This window comes from Paramisgurnus dabryanus, chromosome 5, assembly GCF_030506205.2.
Source record: "Paramisgurnus dabryanus chromosome 5, PD_genome_1.1, whole genome shotgun sequence".
NCBI classification, from domain to species: Eukaryota; Metazoa; Chordata; class Actinopteri; order Cypriniformes; family Cobitidae; genus Paramisgurnus; species Paramisgurnus dabryanus.
Window position 1 is genome coordinate 27,432,302 of NC_133341.1, and position 23,668 is coordinate 27,455,969.

Sequence of the window (23,668 nt, forward strand, 5' to 3'; positions counted from 1 at the left end):
TAGTCTCTATACTATACAATATATTTAATATATGAGCAACATTGGGTTTTCAGTTTCACTTACAATTGAAAGGCCTCGTTGTATTTTGCCGTCCAGCTGTTGTTTTTAGATTTGGTTGTGAACTTCCGTTTCTTCTCCGTTAGTTGTGGACCAATCAAGTTCACCTCAACGAACGGGCGAAACATACCTGATGTCTGCCATTTCATGTCATTCACAGCAACCACTGGAGAGAGAGAGATTTCATTCATATGTAAATACTGCAAATTATCATTACCCCAACAGCTGCTACATTCAGATAAACTTCCTAATTTTAGACCCTTCATGTTGCTACTACAGTGGTCTCACCTCTCACGCTGAGTTTCTGCTCGGTGTTTCCAGCAGGGGGCGACAAATCCAACTGAATCACTGCTTCTCCTATTGGCCGCTCAACCTCGGAGCCTGTCAATCAAACCACTTGGCTTAAAAAAACAACAACAAGATTCTACATACTCATACGTTTTATGTGCTGTTTTTGGGTAAAGAATCCATTTTATACTTTAAACTACATTAGCAATGCAAAAGGTCACAGGTTCGATTCATAGGGAAAACACATGCTGATGAAATTTTGAGCTTGAATGCAATGTAAGCCATTTTGGAAAAAAACATCTGAGTAGCAGAGGTATATTTGTAGAAACAGTACATTGTATGGTTTAAAATTATGGATTTTTATCATTAGGATATTAAGTAAAGATCATGTGCCATAAAGATATTTAGTACATTTCCTAGAGTAAATATATAGAAAATCTATTTAGCATTAGTAATATGGGTTGTTTAGGACTTCATTTAGACAACTTTAAGGTGATTTTCTCAATATTTAGATTTTTTGCACCCTCAGATTCCAGATTTTCAAATAGTTGTATCTTGACCAAATAGACCTTTTGCGAGTAGACGTCACAATAATTAGAATAGAAAATAAGTAGAGAAGATGTCCGGTGTTCTGTCGAAGTCTGATCCCTATATGTGTTTCTTATAGCGTTTTTATCACGTTACATTTATAATTACGAAAAAATTAAGATTTGAATGGGTTATACTGAAATGGCAATAATATCACCATTTATTAAATATTTCATAATTTTTCATCTTTTTATCTAATATCTTAGCCTATGTCTTCTTCCTGTTTGTTATAAAATTATTACGTTTATATACTTAATAAATATATAAATATAGCACACACACACAATGTAAATATATAAACAGGCCTATGCATATTAATTTGTATGTAAACATAATGGTTTTATAATAACAAAGTTTTAGATTTGAACTAACACGTAGGCTAGAAATATTAGGAAGAAATAATAGAAAACAGGAAAATTATGAAATATTTAATAAATGGTATTATATAAAATACATGATAGTATTGCTTAGTTTTTATAGGTATATTTGTATGGTAAAAATAATTGATTTACCAATAAAGAACAATAAGCATACATTACATACTTCACATGCACACATATCAGTAGCCAAGCCATTTAAACTTTTAATTCATCTTAAAAATTTACGTAACGTGATGAAAACGCTATAAGAAACATTACACATAAGGGAAACATAAGGGAATGAGACTTTGACAGAACAAGAATCCATACAAATCACAGTTTAACGCTAAACCACTTCACACCGCTACTGCAGAGCTGTCACTTTCTGCCACAAGTTGGGCTCCGCCCACAAAAATCGTCATCTCTGTTTGCAAACACGCAAAATGTCTATATTGTCCTATCCTAACAAACCACACATCAATGAAAAGCTTATTTCAGCTTTCAGATGATGTATAAATCTCATCTTAAAAAAAAGATTTTGTGGTCCAGGGTCACAAATGTAAATCTTATGTAAATGTAAATTAAATTCATTTAAATATGCTAAAACTAATATAGTTAAAACATACTGAGGCTACTTTACCATATAAAAATAATTCTTAAAAAAGGAAACAAGGCCCCATTAGAAGTTATCCGTGTTAGCATATGAGGTATAGTGTGTATGTCATAAATGTCCTCTCTTTAATTTTTTATTTATCCACACTAATTAATTTAACTTTTTACTAATGTAGTTTTTTCTTAAAGATTGGCAACTTAAAAAGTTGTATTTTTCATGTTAAATCCATGTGCCAAACCTTCCTTCCCCTTAAAGGGACAGGGCCCGAAAATAGTCCCCCTGCTATTCAAAGTAACCCTGGGACTATTTTCGGCAGTGTGTAATATCACTACGCCTGCTGCAGCCATGTTACAGCAGCAAAGTCCTTGATTATTACGCCAGAATAAGAGTATAGTTCCTAGCCATACCTTCCTAAAAAAAAATCACAACTTTTAATTTCCGTCGGTCTTAGTACACAAAGTAACTACAGAAGAGTCAAGTTTTAAATAGGAAAAATATTGAAACTTTTTGGTTATTTTGTAGCGCGATGCTAATGGTCTAATCAGATTCAATGGATTGTGCTAAGCTATCCTAAAAGTGATAGCGCCAGACCCGGAGATCAGCTGAATGGATTCCAAAACTGTAAAAATCAAATGTTTAACTCTAGGGGAGCTGAACAATGAGCATATTTTCAAACAACGTTAAATTTCCTTTTAACTGTCACACTTTAGAGGCATTATCTATTAATAAAATATCTAGCAGTTAACCGACTCAATACAACAGCCAAGGGACTTCATCTAAATTAAAAATACACTCTCTCTATCGCTCATGCGTACCATTGGTTGTCGTCTCCTGGTCTAGATAGAGATAAAGAGAGAGATGTTGCTCCTAGTTTCCATAAAATAAAGGAGGATAAATGTATATTCAACCCACCTCTGTCAGGTCGAACGTTCTCTTTGGGGGTGATCCTGATGCCCATGCCATTTTGAACTGAGGGAGAAGAAACGGTACAATTTAACAGCAAAGAAGTTGTTTAATAAGTTGTGCACAAGGATCTGCACTGTACATATGTTCAGGGTTTATGAAAACTGGGCATTGTGACATTATGTGTATGCGTCTCACCCTGAGCATGTTGCGTTGTCAAAAATGCCTTGATAAGAGCATCAGTAGCCTGTGTGTAGAGGGATAGAGCGTATCGCAGAGATGACAGCTCAGGGCTCTTCTCCAGATAGACTTTCTTTAAACCGTTCCCACCGGCATGGAAGAACAGCTACACACAAGAGAAAGAGAGAGAGGGAGAGAGAGAGAAAGAGAGAGAGAGAGAAAGATAGAGCGAGAGACAAATAGCACATTTAATGAACCAGTATGTATTGTGTTCATGTAGCTCAATTGTGTTAGTAGCACAAAGGTCATGGGTTTGATTCCCAGGGTATGTTGCTTTGAATAAAATAATAATGTAATTTAAATGAATTTCCATATTTCCAAAGAATAGAAGTGAGCAACAAGCCTGAAAAGAAAAGTGTGAGGATTTGAGATACACAAGAAATTTTATGTATTGTCATATGGAATAATTTTTGAGCCATTGTTCATTAAATTGGGTGAGCAGTAGAGGTCTGCTTGAGTCCAAAGAAATGTACCCGACCCAAAATTACCCAAATCACTTTTTACCTGAACCTGACGCACATAAATCATTTTTTTTTAAAGAAAGACCCTACAAACATGAGAAAATTAGACCAGAGTTTTTTTTTAACCCGACTGGACCTGAATGAAAATGACACAGACGTGTGCAGTAGTATGCATCAGTCAGACAGAAAGAAACCCTGTTGGCCTCACATCCAATTTGGCCCGCTGCTACATTTATTTTCCTTTGTTTGACGACTACACCAAGGTAACAATGTACCGCCAGCCACACAATGTCATAAGTGCTCTTGGCAAACAGGGGGGGGGGGGGGGGGGGTTGGGGGTTGGAAAAGGACTTGATGCACACACATGACATTGTTAGTGTCCGTTCAACAAAAACAATTATTTTAAATTACCCAAAACCAGATGTCGCTATTATTATACCCGACCTATGTCCGAGACACACATGAAATATTTAAACCCAAACCGGTTTGAGTCGGACCTTGGGTTTTCAGATCTAAGTGGACCGGTCGAGACCTCATGTGAGCAGGCCGCAAGGCGTACGACACACAGGCAAAATGTTATTTAAAAAGGCACAGATCACTAAAATAGTTCCTGCCACAAATGTATTTTTGATACAAATGATGCATTACAGATCCAAAAATTCCTGTCCAAATGACAGAAAATCATCATTTGTATGGCAACCACTGAAGGTGGCCAGGTCTTAAAATTCACGAAATGCTCTCCCACACACACACAGACGCTTCTGCTGTATGACGCATCAATCCAACAAGGCTTAACACTCAGTAGGCAATGTTGACTTGGCATGACAGTTTTGTACAAAAGCAGACATTGAGCGTGTTGTAACTCAGCAGGCAGGCCATCTCCACCAACACACCTTGATTGCATCCAGCGTCGCCTCCATGATGAGACATTGCCTCGGTGACAAGCTTTTCGGCTCCGCCCCTCCCTGTGACAAACACAGTGACATAATTAGCCACACCCACTGACTTTTGCTATAGATCGTAACTCTTATTACTCTAAATACATCCCTGTCTGTGAAAACCCAGCTCAAGACAAGTCATTTTTTTATTTACTTAACTCTTTCCCCGCCGATATTTTTAGAAAAAAGTTATCAGCTAGTTCCATCATTTTTTATGACTTTTACAAAAGTTTAATGTCTCCAAGAAAATGTTCTTCTTTAAATATATAGACACACAATATATCAAATAAAAGAGCAGACCCTCTGTTTTCAAACAACAACAAAAAATTATTATCCTCTCTTAATTTGTTCTCTTTTATCACCTCTCAAATATGGTTTTGAAGGTTTCTTCAAAAATACAAAATTTAAGATAATTGCATTTGTAAAGAACTTTTGTTAGAAATCAAATTCAGAACAAAAATTAAACATACACTGGGGTCTTACTGTTTTTTGATAAGGGGATGCTTAGGGCTCTATCATACACCCGGCGCAATGCAGCGCAATGCGCGACGCAAGTGTCTTTTGCTAGTTTCAACCCGGCGCAATTATCATTTTCACGTTTAGGGCCACGTTGTCTAAATAGCAAATGCATTTGCGCCCATTTTTGTGCCCATGGGCGTTCTGGTCTAACAACGAGGTGTTTTCAGGCACACTGTTTGCATGTTGCAATTTTGAGGCAACTAAAATAGACTACACCATTAACCAACAAAAACCTGGTCTAAAGTCTATGGCGCAATATGTTTTTTGTTATTTAATGAGCGCGTTAGAAATATGCGCCTATAAACAGGACGTCGCTATTATTATACCCGACCTGTGTCCGAGACACACATGAAATATTTAAACCCAAACCGGTTTGAGTCGGACCTTGGGTTTTCAGATCTAAGTGGACCGGTAGAGACCTCATGTGAGCAGGCCGCAAGGCGTACGACACACAGGCAAAATGTTATTTAAAAAGGCACAGGTCACTAAAATAGTTCCTGCCACAAATGTATTTTCGATACAAATGATGCATTACAAATCCAAAAATTCCTGTTCAAATGACAGAAATCATCATTTGTATGGCAACCACTTAAGGTGGCCAGGTCTTAAAATTCACACCATTAACCAACAAAAACCTGGTCTAAAGTCTATGGCGCAATATGTTTTTTGTTTTTAATGAGCGCGTTAGAAATATGCGCCTATAAACGGGATGTCGCTATTATTATACCCGACCTGTGTCCGAGACACACATGAAATATTTAAACCCAAACCGGTTTGAGTCGGACCTTGGGTTTTCAGATCTAAGTGGACCGGTAGAGACCTCATGTGAGCAGGCCGCAAGGCGTACGACACACAGGCAAAATGTTATTTAAAAAGGCACAGATCACTAAAATAGTTCCTGCCACAAATGTAAAATAGACTTTAACGCGCTACTTTAATGAGCGCGTTAGAAATATGCGCCTATAAACGGGACGACAACACAGGTTTGCTTATCACACACATGGATGTGCAGCAGCACAAAAACGCTTTTAAATATGAAAAATTAAAGCATTCAAATGTAAAATATTATTATTGAGTCCCTTGGACATAAATGAGGACTAATTATGAGATGTTAGAAGGCGTAAAGAGCTGCTTCACCTACAGCCTGGTAAGTAAATAAATGCTTTGCTTTAAACAAATGTATCTGTTTTTAAAAGTTTTTTTAAATGCTATCCCACGGATTTATTGTATATGATGATTCTGTACCTGTGGATATGGTGAGATGAGAAACATTTTTAAGTAATGCTTTAAAAAAAACTCATGCCGCTGTCCGAGTGCTGAAACGTGCGGAGAGTCGTTTGTAAATTCTTTATCTCCTGTTTGTTACAAATAAAGTATTTTTAGAGTACAAACCTTTTCTTACATACTTGTAAATTATTTTTTTATGATATTGGATAGCCATACATTTACAGCAATTAAAAGCCTGCTATTTTTACTTCCATGACTAAAAGAAAACGGGTTTTTTTTTCCTCTGCTTAGTTTTTCAGTTTACAAACTCCGTCATCTAAATAGGGATTAGACATAGCACCAGCGCAACTGGCTTTTAAAGGGGATAAGAGCTGAGACTCTCATTAGTTTATTGCACGTTACCCCCAAAACACTCCCATTACTCATTTGGACACGCCCATTTAGACCGTGCGCTTTAGACAATGCGCTTAGATCGTTAAAACAGGGCCCTTAGTGTTTTACAAGTTGTGTAAGTGCACCACCTAGTGGATAATAGCGGAAATATGGATTGTCGTAAAAACTTGTCATTGAGTGCGTTTACATGCACAGTCTTACGCCGATTATGCTGAATAAACTGATAACACGCGGGGTCATGTAAACGCGTAAAACGGGTTTCCTTTATCGGGGAAAGCCCATAAATGGCGTAAGCAAAACCGATCGGCACAGGTAGTTTTTTGCTCATTACGACGATTTCAGGTGGCATGTAAACACCTTAACCGGCTTCTCACGGTTTTGTCCATGTGCGCATGTCTCCGCGTATGAAAGATAAACGTCACACGCGGAAGTAAGCGCAAAGTAACGCATAAAAGTATCCGCTCGATTAAAGCAGTTGGCAAAGAAACTGTCAGAATAGAAGCTCATGTTACATTTACAGGTTCTGCAGACACGAGAAGAGATACAACAGTTCAGCTTTAGACAGATATATGCCGTTGACTTTTTGAACGACTATTGTGTACTATAGGTGGTGACGTCACTGCCTGCGAGAAAACTGATAATTATTCAAGTCCCATGTAAACGCAGTTGACTGCATAGCCGGTTTATTGATTTGCATGCAAACGCATGTTTTCTGTTATAAGCAGATTTTTGATAGTTATCCGCTTATTCTGTGCATGTAAACGTACTCATTGGCAGGGAAGCGTTTTCTCTTAATTAATGAGATAACTGGTCAATGGTGGGGAAAGAGTTAATATTTATAAAATATAATCTTGATTTCTTTAGTATTGGCTGAGTATGATCATGTAAAAGATTGTTAATGTGAAATAAATTATTGAAATCAAACTTTGATCCTCCAAATCTCAAAATTAGATTATGAGACTTCAGCCTGGTTTTCAAAGACGGGTCATACTGTATATTGCTGCTTATGTTTTGTCTTTGTATTTACGGTTAATACCTTTAGTTTAGAAAGCTCCTTAGCAGCAGTAAGAAGTTGAACTCCCTATAGTGAAAAAGCAAAATATCTCTTATCAGTAAATACATTTCCTCTCAGTGGCGGCTCGTGACTTCTCATATGAGGGGCACAAATTCAAAATATGTGTTCTGCGTGTCGAGTGATCCTATGCAAATCATGTGTTTTATCAAAATAAGTGCCTGCTGCACATGCGTCAAAACCGTTTATGATAAAAGAGACACAAGACACTCCCTAAACAAGTAAACTCTAATTACGCATGAGATTATGCGAGTATCTGGCAAACGCGAGCGTCTCTTTTATCACAAACCCTTTAGACGCGTCTGCAGCAGGCACTTATTTTGACAAGACACGTGATGCACATAGGATCACTCGATGCGCCGAACACATATTTTGAAATAACAAACCACACCTGACGGCTACATACATGTAGTGGCGAACTTTCGCATCAAGCGCCCTCGAATAAAGAAGTCACCGGCCGCCACTGTTTCCTCTATGGCTTGCACTGCTCTGTTAGTTATTGAAAAATAATACAAATATAAAGTATACAATTTAAAGTCACTCACAATACTGTCGCTGCTCTGGGGCAACACAATAGTTTTCTCCATGCAGATTAAAACGTTTCTCCACAGGTCTTTCAACACGCGCTTCAACACCGTCTTCTCACATATGTCTGCAAAGATGCTGAGGCTATATATGCCCACACAAACAGACACGCTGTCAGCAATGCACAGGATTATCAGGATTTTTTATTAAATATAAACATTTGTAAGACTATAGGGAATTTGCATAAGAAAATTTTAGAAATTAGTTGTACTTTTTTAAAAATATACATTGCTCTGCCCCTGTTTGCTCTTTCTAGTGTGTATGAAAGTGAAACAGAGATATTGTACAAAACAAGATGACAAAATGACATAAAAAGGCATTAGACACTGGATCAGAAGTTGAATTAAGAAGTGGATTCATTGTAATTGAACTGACTTTGCATCAAGGAACTCCATAAGCGGTCGGAGCGCGTTGTCTGCATCAGCTTCTACGGTGTTACGACTGTTTTGATTCAGAGGACCTTTATTCTGGTACAGGATCTCGGCCATCTGTCGCATGCACACGTTTATACGACCCTGGAAACTATATGCATACAGACAGAAAAAAATGAAATGCTACCCAGACATGAATGTATATACATTGTATAGAGTAAAATTTTTGCAGTTTTTTTTAAGTTTAAGTTTTAACATGATCATGTCTTAATGCATTAAACCTTTAGGGGTGGTTTCCCGGACAAGGATTAGCTTAAGCCATGACTAGGCCTTAGTTTAATTATGAAATATAACTAGTTTTAACAAACATGCCTTAATAAAAACATTATTTTGTGTGCATTTTGAGGCAAAACAAAGAGCACTGATACATTTTAAGATGTCAGTGCAAGATTTTTTTAGTTTGGACACCTCTTACATTTATTTTAGTCTAGGACTAGTCTAATCCCTGTCTGGGAATCCGCCCTATTAAGATTTAACCATAAAAAGGTAAACTATTTATGGTTATTAAATAGTTTATTTAAAGCTGCAATCTGCAACTTTTAGGGTCCAAATGAACCAAAATCAATTATTGAGCAAATACTTGAATTAAAAGTGTTTAAAATCGTCTCCTTTGCCTAATTTACAATGGAAAGCTAATAATAATAATAATGTTTTGTAATTTGATCGTCTGGGTCTTCTGCCGTCATTTTGTCACATTTTTTATCATTTTCTTAATTTTTATTGAAAAAAAAATGCTTTTTTGATGTGATAATACGTTGTCAAACCCGTATTTGAGTCATTAAAGGGATAGTTCACCCAAAATGAAAATTTTGTCATCATTGACTCACTTTCATGTTGTTACAAACTTGTATAAATTTCTGTGTTCTGATAAACACGAAGGAAGATATTTTAAGAAATGTTTGTAACCAAACCATTCGTGGACACTCTTTACTTCCATAGTAGGAAAAAAGAATATTATGGAAGTAAATGGGGTCCACGAATGTTTGGTTACCAACATTTCTCTAAATATCTTCTTATGTGTTCATCAGAACAAAATTGTTTGGTAACACTTTACAATAAGGTTCATTAGTTAACATTAGTTAACAACATTAGTTAACTTGAACTAATAATGAACTGCACTTATTCAGCATATATTAATCTTTGTTAATGTTAATTTCAACGATTACTAATACCTTTTTAATATCTTGTTAATGTTAGTTAATGCACCGTGAACTAACATGAACAAACAATTAAAAGCTTTATTTCTATTAACTAACATTAACAAAGATTAATAAATACTGTAACAAATGTATTGCTCATGGTTTGTTCATGTTAGTTAAGACATTAATGAACCTTATTGTGAAGTGTTACCAATTTTTTATACTGGTTTGTAACAACATGAGAGCGAGTAAATGATGACAGAAGTTTAATTTTTGCGTAAACTATCCCTTTAAGACAATTGCGTTCACATGCAGTTTGGTTATTTATGGGTTTGACAACCGCATTCTATAACCGACCTCACATCCCAATTTTTTTAGGTTTCACAACCGCATTTACAGAGAAGCTGTACTGTGTGAACGGAAACGCAGTTGTCTGTCACGTCATCCGTTGCTCTCTCTTATAAGGTAAGTAACAGTCCATGAAAAGGACTGCAAACTGCGCAGCAGGGTTGGTCCATAAGGTTAATGCGATATTATAATACCTTCATAGACCCAAAATATATTACAGTTTTACATTATATAAGTAGAATCACATGTAGCCTATTAAGTGAGATATAATAAGAGTTTTGCTCTGCAAAAGTATAAAGTGGATGATTAATATAATCTTAAGTGCATCATAAAATAAAAAAATTTACTGTTTATTCACTAAATTTTTTTCTTCAGTAGAGCAATAAAGAAGAAACATGCAGAATCTGTAATTCATATAATGCAAATCAACAGATCCGCCACTTTAACTCTTTCCCCGCCATTGACGAGTTATCTCGTCAATCTGCAATACCGCTATTATCCATATATCTTCCGCAACTTATAAAAACCGGAAGTATTGCCCTAGGGCAAACAGCTGTATCTCCGTGTATGTTTTAAATATCGCTCTGCATCTGATCTCTATCAAAAGTCCTTCACAAAAATGGAATTATCTCAGCTATTTGCTCAAAATTTTGTGTTTTTGATGAAACCTGCACATGTTTGAGAGGTGATAAAAACAGAACACATGAAGGTAGGATCAAACTGATTTTTTTTGTTTGAAAGCAGAGGGTCTGTTCTTTTATTTCATATATTGTATGTTTATATATTTAAAAAGAAGCATTTTCTGGAAGGCATTAAACTTTTGTGAAAATCATGAAAAATGCTGGCGGGGAAAGAGTTAAAAGCCCTAAAAGAAGAGATACAGTATGGTGACACATGGACACCTTTGGATCGGGTTTTGCAAGATATTAAATGTTTTTTACATCATTATTAGCATTAATGCAGAACCCTTGACAACATATGTTGCCGTGTGAACGCACCCATACGTGACATACGTCTTCATAACAACAGGTGAGCCATTAATTAAGATATTAAACATGCACAATTTAACCACAAGGAACAACTGCTTTCCTTACTTATTTACATTTGAAAACACCTGCGTTACCACTTTCAGACATTTTTTAATATGACGACCCTCTCCTTCTTTTTCTTTATTGGATGTCTCCTCTCCCGGGGGCTCACGGGATAGTAAAGTGTCCATCGAATGCACACTTCAAAATCTTGCCGGAAGTAAGTATGTCATCCGAGTACTTTTCGAAAACTATGAATTTGGACATACGACTTTATGTTTCAAACAAAGGTGGCAAAAGAGAGGCAAATGTCACAGATTGCAGCTTTAATAATCATGCATTATAAGGAAAATGAAGTGTACCTCTTGGCAAACACGGCGCTCAGGTTATCCAGAACAGAATTAAGCTTCCCTTGCAAGTCATTGAGGATATCTGCAGCCTCCGAGTCAAGCTGTTGAGAAAACCACAAACACAAGAGAAGATGTAGTGTTGGTATTATACAAGAGAGAAGAGAAGACAAAGGGATAACAACTTAATGTCTGATTGTTAAGGTTACACATGCAGATTAGACCGTTGGTGAAACAAATTGATATTATTTTCTATTAAAGCCTGAACATGAGCTTAAATAAAACATACAAAGATGCAAAAACAACAAAGTTACAATTTCATTGTTGCCATAAAAAAGAAAAAGATTTGTTTATTCACCCAAGAGAATAAAGAACTGTAAATTACAATGAATCATCCAATAACCACACAATGTCCTGAAGGCTTTTAGTGTCCTGTTTGATGGATATTAAAAGTACAAAAGTACAGCAGTATAAATTCATCTTTGACAAGGATGGCCTTCATCTACAGTTCATTTTCAATTGACTCCAAAAGAATCTGGACACTTAAGCCATACTTAAAACGCATGTACAGTACTGTGCAAAAGTCTTAGGCCACCACCACCACCAGACTTGTTGTTTTAGAAGTTTTAATGTCCATCCATAATTATTTTGCAATCCATTTTATTAAGAAAATACAGGAAAATATGTATAAAAAATGAAATTATCAGGACTAAGGGGGGTTTAGTCCCAGACTAAAATAAAGCAATAAACCCCAAGAAGCAGTGGGTTACCATTATAAAATGCACTGTAACCCCATTGCTTCGAGGGGGTTTATTGCGTTTATAAAACGGTTACTTCATATGCATAACGTTAGAGGGATTTTATAAAATAAAACACAAATAAGTTGTAATTATATTAGTACAAATATTACTCTTCCGCCAAACAAAGTAGTTCCTCAGAATCAAGTGTGACTGAAACAGAGCGCAGTTTACAACCAACAGAGATGCAGCAAAGACACAATGAAAATATGATTTAAGACTGTGGTGTTTATTTTATAAATCAACATTCATCTAATTTATACATTAACATTTATATCGTGCAACTGACCATCCGCTTTCAAACAAAAAAACGTTTCATCCTACCTTCATTTGTTCTCTTATCACCTCTCAAATGTTTTAGCTAAAAGCGGAGATAATTCCATTTTTGTGAAGAACTTATGAAAGATTAGATTCAAAGCCATCAAAACTTACACGCTGTGTTTTCAGTGTTGAGTGAATGCCTCAGTGTTTAAGTTGGGTAAGATCGCCACCCAGTGGATAATAGCGGACGTATGAACTTGACTTATAAACTCCTCAGACAACTTTTTCTCTTTATCGACGAGATGACTCAACAATATTTATTGACAGTTATCTGGATATCGCCATTAATTGTGCAATTGTAGACAAATTAAAAATATGATTAAAGACACTGTTGTTTATTTTCATAAATCAGTACGCAGCAACAGTGGCGCAGTGATACTTATGTAATGTGGTCTGAACCGTGAGGTTACCGGTGTATTTTATCACGGCTTAGAACGCGTTTCAACCAATCAGAATGAAGAACCAGAACTGCCCGTTTTATAATGCATGTTTGAGTTGCTTAAATTTAAAAACACCTGTTCCTGACAAATTTTAACATATATCGACATTTTTTGTCTCAATATGTGCACCTGTAGTGTTTTTTGTAAGGTATGTTTCAGTGCCGGCCCAAGCATCTTGGGGGCCCTAAGCAGAATTTGTTTGGGGGCCCCCTCCCACCAACTAAAGAAATTACAAACATTTATAAAAAGAACAAAGTTGCACATTAAAGCAACACTATGTAGTTTCCATGTAAAAATGACTTACAGCTCCCCCATGTGGTTGAAAAGCGCAACAGTGCCTGGTCTCAGACACTCTTCTGCAGGCAGGGGGAGGGGCGGGGCTGTGTTTCCTACCCTCCACCGCCACTTTCAGAGTGTGCTTGTGCAAGCTGAGGTTGCTCAGGTTGCAGCAACAGTACAGTTTGTCCAGTTTAAAGTTGTTCTATCACTGAAATAATTTTAGAGACATTATTCAAAGGTGAAAAAACTACATAGTGTTGCTTTAAGTAAGGTCTTAAATTAGCATTAGGTACAGAAATCAAATCAAATGAATCATAACATTTATTGTATGAATTAAATATAATTATAATTTTTTAGAGCTACAGAAGTAATTTTCTCTTTTCTTGGTTTGTTTGATGAACATTAATGACACAGACTTAAGTAGGTTAATTGAGGTTACTGTCTCTTTAAGAGAAGCACGGACCTGGTTTCTGCCTAATCTATACATAAACCTAAGACATAAACAAATTTTTTTATTAGAAAAAGAATACTGTGGAGATCATTTTGTTTGTATGTGCCCTGTCAAAAACAGAAAGATTTTATGTACGCTTGCTTTCTGAAACGCTTCTCTCCATGTGTGCACTACTGAGTGCACTTAAAGGCGCGCCGCACACACACAGACGGAGGACGAATTACAAACGGTGCAGCATAAAAACGTTACGTTGTTTTTCAGTGCTCTATTCCTCAAATGTATGTTAATGGACTACAGTATGACACACAGTAACGTAACTCTCTCTAAAGTTTAAACATCTTGGGCCCTATTTTAACGATCTGAAACGCAAGTGCGAAGCGCAATGCGCAAGTGACTTTGTGGGCGGATCTTGGGCGCTGTTGCTATTGTCCCGACGGGAGAAATAACTCTTGCACCAGGCACATCAATATGGGTTTGGTCTGAAGTAGGTTCATTATTCATAGGTGTGGTTTGGGCGTAACGTCAAATAAACCAATCAGAACGCTATCCAACATTCCCTTTAAACGCAAGGGAGGCAAGTTCCATGGCGGGTTGCTATTATTATGACGGATTTACCAGGCGCACGCCAGGAACGGTTCACAGCCGAGGAGACCGACGTTCTTGTAAGAGCAGTCAAAGACAGAGAAGTTGTTTTGTATGGGGATAGGAGAAACCCGCCCAAATCAGAGTCGGTTAAACAGGCGTGGGAGGAAATAGCCACAATTGTCTCATCAGCTGGCATCCCCATCGTAGCGCCAAGCGCTACAATAATGTCAGGAGAAGGGGGAATCCCAAGCTTGCCAGGATAAAACGGGCACGCCGTATACGGGAGGTGGATCTGCCTCAGGACCTGACGCCAGCAGAGGACATCGCTGCGTCAACCCTCAACGCTGAAAGGGTTTGGGGGCTTTGAAATCGGACCCAAGAAACGCAAGCAAGGTCAAACCCCAAAGTACACTTACAAATCAATTTCATATACATTAAGGTTTCTTATGAAAATATTTTAATCGTTATTTGCATGAGAATTTTTAACGCAGCCACAGAATAAATAAAAACTATCACCACAATGCTCACCACTGTGATTCCCCTTATCTCATGTGTTAATATTTTTTATTGTAACAATTTATGATTTGCAAAAATAACTGTTGCATTTGTGTAGATTAGATAAGCAAAGTGTGTGCGCGTTGTGCACGCTATACATTATGGTCAACCATACGCAACGCGCCACTGACTTTAGACTAGTTTTTTTTGGTCAGTGGCGCAATTGTTTTTTGAAACTGCAAAATAGCATCAGGGATGCTTTGCGCCGCAACACGTCTCCTTTTTTGCGCTGAACCGCCCAGGGAGTGCAAGTTCATTCCCTAGTTTGCCGACGTGCGTATGTGGAGGGAAAAACCCGCTGTGCGCCGGTGCAAAATACGAATGATACATGCATCACTGACAAAGTCAATTGCGCTCGGTGCAAGATAGGGCCCCAAGTGTTCTGATCTCTGAAGGGCACAGTAAGGATCATGTCTGACTGGAGCTGGACCGGACACATTCAACCGCATATGCGTCCAGAAAGCTGCTCACTTTAACGCATTTTTGGGGGTTAAATTGTTTAAAATCACTCGAAATGTTAACCTTTGCAAGCCTTTGAAACACGTGCAAATGATAAACTTTCCCTATTTAAATTTGCGTATTAATTTGTAAATCGTATGCGAGCTGAACCGTGGGTCGATTACGGATCAACTGCGATTTGTCACACCACTAGCTGCTGCTGCACAAATTAAACATGCTGTAAATAACCATGCAAACATTCCTCATGCAAACTATCTTGCTCTTTTTTCTCCTCCTCTGTCCTTTTCTTCTTTTCTTTCACTTTTTGGCCCCAGAGGGATACAACCTTTTTTGTGACATTGCTTATCATTTATTACAGTGAGGGTGCGCAAGCGCGAATTGTCAATGCACGCAAGGTGTCTATATTGAGCATGACTCAAACGCTAGCACTGCAGACACACAGCAGTTGTCTGCAAATCAGAATTTTCTTGTCTTGAATTATTTATTTATTCATTTGTATTCATTCATTTATATTACTTGTTTAAGTTATTTAATTGTAAAAAAAAACAATAAGCAGCCGCTTAGTTCGCTTATGTCTCAGCCGGGCCTGGTATGTTTGTAAAAACTTCTTAAATTACCAAATATAAATAAGGCCAAGTCCTGGATTAGCCTAAGCCCTGTCCGGGAAACCTCCCCAAAATGTCTTCTTAAGGCATCGTCGGTGTTTAGTGTGACCTCTCTTGGCACTAACACATCTTGAGCGTTTTTGAGCAGAATGAAGTAAAAATACTATTTTTTAAAAATTAGAAATTAGGATTTAATTTTATCTAGGTTTAAGAGATCCTGCACTTTCCTGCTATTGCTCAAGTGGAAGGAGAATTTACCCTAAAAACTTGACACATCAGTTTACATTTTTGTACAGTTTTTAATACTACATACACATTTCCTGTATTTTCTGGTTGTATTCTATTAAAAGGACCGATAAACAATTATATATGATCACTATAACATTGCAAAAACAACAAATCTAATTCTGGCATGGTGGCCTAAGACCTTTGCACTACTATATGTCACGTGACCATTAAGGTATCTGCAAACAAATGTTGACCAAACTTGCTATCCATCATCCATTTAACATATATTCAGCAGTTTTTCCGGGTATTTTTAGTGGATGTATAAAGTCATGTTAGCAGAATGGCAGACTACTTCACATTAAATATGGATACGGTTTCCTATGTGTCCAAATACATTTTGGAATCAACGTATGTGCAGGCCTTACACTATGCAAAAATGTTCATGTCCCTAAACATTATCACAGTACTTGGGATGTGTCGGTGGAGGGAAATAACAGTGAGGTTTCTAGCTCACACACACAACATAAAACACATTCACACCACACACACACACATACACACATTGAGGATCATCACACCTTTTTTGTGTTGACTGTTGCATCATTCTATCAAGAGACAGAGACAATGGAAAACAAATGGAAAGGCAAAGAAATAAAATTCATTCAGCTGAGCAAAATCTCAATACCACAGATTCTTCAAAATGACATTTGAGAAATGCTGAACTTCAAACTTAAAGAGTCAAACTGAAAACATCTCGCCAGAGACGCACCTCTTTTCCTACATGTTTGAGCTTACGAATGGTATAAAAGATCAATTAAATGGCAAAACATTCGAAGTAAAAGTAATATGCAGCCCAAAAGCATATATAATTCAATATATATCACAGTTTTTAAACAGATTCCTGTAGGTTATTAGATGTTTAGGTTTGTACAGCTTGTAATTGGTTGCTTTATATGTCTACCGCCTCTGGTTAAGTGGGTGGTTTCTGGCCAAAATACATAGCAAAATTGACCACAGTTTAATAAGCATCTTTCACAGCGTTTTCCAAAACAATGTTTTTTTTTTTGCTGGCAACGCTAAATAATATTACTTGCCTAAATGTAATCATTATTTACTCATGTTTGAGTCAGGTCACATCAGGTCTGATCTGACCCAAAAAAACTAAGGATGCAGAAGCCCTAAAGGCAGCTAAACACACACATACAAACAATCTCACAGCTTTGTTAGACTGTATAGACACACTAATGAGACCTTGCTCTGTGTTAGCAAAACTCTCTCTCTCTCACACACACACACACACACACACACACATACAAACAGCCTAATGTTTCATCTTATTACCTCGGCTCCATCAGACACCTTTGTAGTTGTGTTCTCATTCTTGACACAGAGAAACAAAATGACATTCAGTATCACGGTGAGACCTGCTGATCCAGACAATATAAAGCAAAGAAAACAACAGCCAAAGACATAGTGTGTCCACAAACCTCTTTCTCTTTGTCTTTCTTTTCCTCCTGACACCAGAAAACGGAAATAAATATACACACAAACAGTAAACACACAAATACTGTGATGCAAACACAGAGAATCTATAGTGCTAAATGAGCACACACAGAATCAGTACAATATATACAGAAACACACACATATACATGGGCCACTGTACAGAATTGGTGCAAACTACTGTCCCACAACAACAACAAAAAAACATTAAAGCATTCCAATCTTAGATGCTTCCTAAGATCCTTCTATAATATATCGAAGCCTGTAATAATATTTAAATAATCAGTAATCATAAATAAATACATAACTTATTGAGTACTTTTAAAGGTACATTTAAAGATATCTCGATTGACAGAAATGCAATAGTATATATATAACAATATTATCAGTGGTGCATAACAATGTTTCCCAACCAGAGGCTCGGGGCCCATAGGGGGGCCTCAGCAGATTTTCAAGGGGGCCTTAAAATTATTAAAGGTGACATAGAATGATTGAACGGGGTATTTATCCTTGTTCTGTGATGTGACATGTAGACAAAACATTTTTTGTTTGGGTCTGTAATGCCTTAGAAGCTTCCTAAAAACCTCTCTCAGATAGCTCTATTAGGGTTGGGGATTTTAAACAAGTGGTTTTGCACCTATTTGGCTCCCTCTATTGGCTTAACTTGCAATCTCATTACTGATTGGCTGACTTTGTTGCCACTCAAAAAATAAAGCCAATTATTTTAAAGTGGAGGGGCAGTTAGATGCCTGTGATGTCATAAGCATCAGTTTTTCAGATTGGGCCGTTTTCTGGCTGACATTTCTAAAAGAGGAATTTCTATGAGACTGAGCTGTTTAGCATGTCTAGAACTTTTGTATGTTTGTGAATGCGGGTAGACTACCATTATTCAACAAAGACAAGGTAAAAATGTTTTTTCATTCTCTGTCCCCTTTAAAAATTGGACAAAACAAGCATTCAAATAAGCTAAAACAAGCAAAAATCAAGATGTTTCTTATTTTTGCCATTTTAGTAGCGAAAATACATCTGTCTAGCCATTCTTAGTTCTATTTAATTGTATGTGGAAAAAATGAGTGAGTGGGGAGCCTTTAAATATTGTTGTGGGCAACTAGGGGGCCTTGAAGTGAAAAAGGTTGGGAACCACTGGTGTATAAAGACCTTACAAAATGAACTGTGTTGTTTTTATTACCTAAGAATAAACAGTTTTTATCTACATACACCGCAAGCCCCCTTGCATTCGTGCCGCCATGTTTCTTTAGTAGCCCTAAATGGACAAACTTCTCTATAGAGAGTGTGTTTTGTCACTACGTTGTCTCAGACAATGATGTGTTTGTCCTGTGGCAGCTACTGTAGCTTCTCTACGCATTTCGAAAGGGAGGGGTGAGCTGTGGACTGAGCCAATAGTTGCAATTCACAGTCTCACCAATAGATGCCACTAAAAGTCTACACACTGGACATTTAACTCTTTCCCCGCCAGCATTAATGCCTTTCAGAAAATGTTTTTCTTTAAATTTATAAACACAATATATTACATGAAAGCACAGATGCTCTGCTTTAAAAAAAAGTTTCATCCTACCTTCATTAGTTCATTTTTTATCACCTCTCAATTATGGGTATGTTTTATCAAAAATACCCAATTTTGAGCAAAACGCTGAGATAATTGCATTTTTGTGAAGGATTTTTGTTAGAGATCAGATTCAGAACGATCCTCAAAACATACACGGACATACAGCTGTTTGCCCTAGGGTGATACTTTCGGGTTTTTTAAGTTGTGGAAGAGCGCCACCTGGTGGATAATAGCAATATTACGGATTGCCGGAAAAACTCATCATTTACAGGGAAGCGTTTTCTCTTAATTGACGAGTTAACTCGTCAATGGCGAAGAAAGAGTTAATTGGAAGGTGGCTTTACTAAACTTTACCGAATTTTATTCTACTGTTGTCTATAAAATATCTTTCTGATTTATTAAAAACAATAAGTTTAAAAAAAGTATTTCTATTTTCTGGGTAAATCATGAAAAAATATAACCACACCCCTTTCTCTCATAGCAACATGGTATGTAGATCTCACCAGGTCCCACCCATTTTGAGATAAGTATAAAATCATGAAAAGCTGTTAATAATAAATGTTTTTGGTGTTATTACATTAATTTAAATTTTTTTTGCGTGTAAATCTGCTGATTAGCATCTTTGACCTAGACTCAAAAGTATATAAAACTATCATGACAGAAACAGTAATGACAAAAACATCTGATGAACCTACAGTTGTTTCGGTAATGACAATTTTAATCGGACAACGGTTTTCACCAATTCTGTAGGATGGCCCGTTTATACTGCATAGACTTTGAGGGACAAAAGTTAAAATGTGGTTGGACTTTGTTTCCCAATGTCCTTGTTATAGTGTCATTTTGTAACCATTTTGTAGTTGCATGTAATTTTACATGAATTACTGTCATTACTATAGTACAGTTAGTACATGTAACATATCGTTGCTGTCCTTCCAAAATCTCATATCTCCATATTTTGCCATATTTATTTTTTGCCATAAATCATTATTATTTGTCACCCTTTATGTTATGTTAAGTGCTTTTGCAAATGTCTAACCAAAAAAAGTATTAAAAAGTGCTTGTCAACGTAGACAACACAATGTGTAATCCTTTTAAAAATAGTTTTCTGTAAATGTCCAGCATGTACTTGAGCTGGCATGATGACCAATGTTATCTACAGTGTGTGTATATAAAGTACTATAACTACACCACACACCTGCTTCTTCTTGGCCACAGACTGTAGAAAGACAGACAACAGGTGGCAAAAAACAACAAGAAAGACAAACAAAGAAAGAGTCTGAGATGCTGCCTGATGTTTATATGCAAATAATGAACACCAGCCTAGAAATAGCACGACCTTTAGGATGTTTCCACACACATCCATGTAGAGATATATGAAGGTAGCAGAATAAATATGGGGTAATAAATAATAAGAAAATTGCCTTCCCAAATCGCTGAATCCTCCTCAATGCACCTGATACTCACACAAGACTGGAAGAGCCATACATCAAACTAAATCATTTACTTGTGCGAGTGAACACCACAGAGGAAAAGCGATGATGAAAACAACAGTGAAGAACAGATAAATAAACTGAGGGGAGAGGGAAGCACAGGTGAAAGAAAACAGATTTATCAAAACCCAAAAAACAGACAGCTCATGAACTACGCCTCAGAGAATTCAAGGTGATGTGTTTATTTCTCTCTTTATTTCTCTCTCTATTCTACACACACACCTTCCTCTGTCCTTGAGATTATATCACATTACATCATATTTAATAAACATTTTTTTTTTATCTACAATAAATAGAGTTAAAGGAATAGTTCACCCCAAAATGAAAAATTATTTACTCAGCCTCAGACAATCCCATTATGTGCAGTAATGACTTATTATTTTTTTTCAGTTAAACACATACAAGTTTATTTAACTAAATTCGGGGAAGCAAGGTCATGTAATCCAACCAATCAGCGCAAAGAGGTCTCTATATATAGCCGTTTCTCAGCTTTGTCCCATGACAGTCTTTTGTTAAATAAATCGAAATGACTTTAGTGGTTCATAAAATGTTTCTGTAGTGAAATGATATGTGTCGTCGCATACAATATATTGCGCATTTATGAACTTAAACATAGATAAAGATTTTCATGTTATGTCCTCTTTAATGTTGGCCACTCTTCATTTATAAAACAGTAAAGAGAAGATGAATTACGTGAATATGACGTAAAAACCACTTTGAATCTAGTAGCATGCCTCGAATCTGTTACTTCGAAGTGATAGAACCGAATAACATTTACACTGGACATAAATCTGAGTAACACAAGCCATAATGTTAAAGGGGTTCATGTTTTCTGAGACTTTCACAGAACCAACCTTATTCTCCTTCTCTTTGTTGTCAATCTACAGATAAGAAAACATATTTTAAAATTGGCATCCAATAAACTAACCTACAGTCAAAAATGAGCAGCACTTTACAAAGTAATTCCAGAACATTCCCAAAACTTCGAAAACTATAAAGAAAAATTTAACTCTGATGTCAGGAACTCTGAAATCAAAGGATTACGAATGCTCTTTTTTTAACAGTGGGTCTCCTGAATGTGCAAGAGCTGTTTATTTTCCAACTCGCCCCACATTTGCTCCATGGGGTTGATGTTAGGACTTTAAGGGGGCCAGTAATGAAAATTACCAAAATCTCCTTAAGATGCAGGGCTCGCAAAATCGCTAGCCGACGTCCCCGGGCTATTGTGAATCCCTGTTGGGCTACCAAAATGTATCGCCACACTGCCCGTCGGGCTAACTTGGGGAGGAAATAATATTTTAATGTTTTTGCATTGTCTCAGATTTAGTGTGGTAATTTTATTGTATGTAATTCGGTGTCCTCTTGTCAGGAAATGAAGTGAAAGCATAATTAAACCCATCCTTTAATGTGCACGTCTGATATGCGCACGACCTCTGCATGTGCTTCTCCCAGCTTCACTCTTCACGAGCACCTGCTTGCACTCGTGCTCAGCAAAAAAGCGCAAACTCAAGTCATTAAAAAAATAACGTCATTTTGTTTTTTACCCTTATAGACTAACATTGTTTTAAAACAATGATTTAGTTCATTTTCCTTACTGGCCCTCTAAAAAGTCCGGACCTCAACCCCATAGAGTAAATTTAGGGAAAACAAACTGCACTTGAAACTTAAAGTTTTTCTTTTCTAAAAACACACACTAAAAATATTGATGATTCATCCTGCACTAGACAGATTTTTATATAATCAAAATAGACGACTATATTCGCTACATGTAAATGTTATGTAGTGGCATACCTCCGATCCTTCTGAATCTGAGCAACCAGACTGATACAGTAGGAAAGATGGAAAAAGAATAAACAGACAAAAAAGAAACAATAAAGAAAAGACAAACCAATCAAAAACTTAAAAACGACCTACAAGAGCTGTATGAGATGCAAAAGACTATCTAGCCTGACTGCAGAACGCAAACTGCATCAGGAGGCGGCGCAAAAGTTTCACATCTGTATTCCTATTGGTAGTAAATGCATTGTGGCATCGCTCATTTACATAAAGTTAAACTCCACCACAAATCCATTCAAAGGGGATCCAAGGCACTCTTCATATTCAAAAAAGTGTTATACATTTTTCTGGGTTTTGGGGTGTTCTTTTGTGTCTCTGGTGCTTCCACACGCATATAAACTTGGAAAAAAACCATCCATGCTGTTTTGAGTGCGATACAGGTTTCTGAATGTCCTCTGCCTTGAGTCTCAGATTGCACGGTTTCAAAATCAGCTCCGTTGTGACGTAACTAGCCTTGTCGTCACATTCCGTTTAAATTTTCCTGCCCACCACCCCACTCGCAGGTCTCCACCCACCAAGTAGCTAGAGAGCAGTCACTTCGCTGATATCCTCTATGCTGTTATCTCACGGAAATAACAGCGCTATTTGGATTATTATGGATTATACTCCGACCTACTTTTAAAAACAAAGTTTTAACGCATTTTAACCTAAAGTGTAATCTCATATACAGTTACGACGTAAATAGTCCTCAGATTGTAGGCGATATTATATTATATTCCAAGACGTTCATATTTCCCGGATTGTACACATTTGTGGACAAAAATGGTCATTGGATGTATTTTATTGGACTTTCATGGATTATTCACACATCTGAAACAGACTGGATTAGATTCGCATCGTTATATCCACACAAAGGTAAGAAGTCACATTTATATTCTGCATGTTGTCATCTGGACTTCTGTCACAAAATACTACATTTATGATGCTCGAGCATCTGTATCTCAAAACAGAGACTATACACTGATGCTAAACTCATTAAGTTATACCTTTTAAACGATGTAAAGTAATGTTAATATT

The 23,668-nt window shown here is 36.9% G+C and overlaps 1 protein-coding gene across 6 annotated transcripts in view; it reads right to left on the reverse strand.

Annotated features, from left to right (window-relative positions):
• Positions 1 to 23,668, reverse strand: part of unc13ba (unc-13 homolog Ba (C. elegans)) — a 101,894-nt gene that overhangs the window by 1,969 nt on the left and 76,257 nt on the right. For 2 of the 6 annotated variants that reach the window (XM_065250786.1, XM_065250779.2), the window contains 13 exons: positions 20,521 to 20,541; positions 17,744 to 17,770; positions 17,598 to 17,636; positions 16,835 to 16,861; positions 11,552 to 11,640; positions 8,619 to 8,765; positions 8,204 to 8,327; positions 7,623 to 7,667; positions 4,403 to 4,474; positions 3,007 to 3,154; positions 2,818 to 2,874; positions 346 to 438; positions 64 to 223 (listed from right to left, as the gene is read on the reverse strand). In XM_065250786.1, the coding sequence (XP_065106858.1) occupies positions 64 to 223; positions 346 to 438; positions 2,818 to 2,874; positions 3,007 to 3,154; positions 4,403 to 4,474; positions 7,623 to 7,667; positions 8,204 to 8,327; positions 8,619 to 8,765; positions 11,552 to 11,640; positions 16,835 to 16,861; positions 17,598 to 17,636; positions 17,744 to 17,770; positions 20,521 to 20,541 (1,049 nt within the window). The remainder of the gene's footprint in view (positions 1 to 63; positions 224 to 345; positions 439 to 2,817; positions 2,875 to 3,006; positions 3,155 to 4,402; positions 4,475 to 7,622; positions 7,668 to 8,203; positions 8,328 to 8,618; positions 8,766 to 11,551; positions 11,641 to 16,834; positions 16,862 to 17,597; positions 17,637 to 17,743; positions 17,771 to 20,520; positions 20,542 to 23,668) is intronic. The other 4 variants (XM_065250781.2, XM_065250782.2, XM_065250784.2 and 1 more) reach the window with 4 other exon arrangements.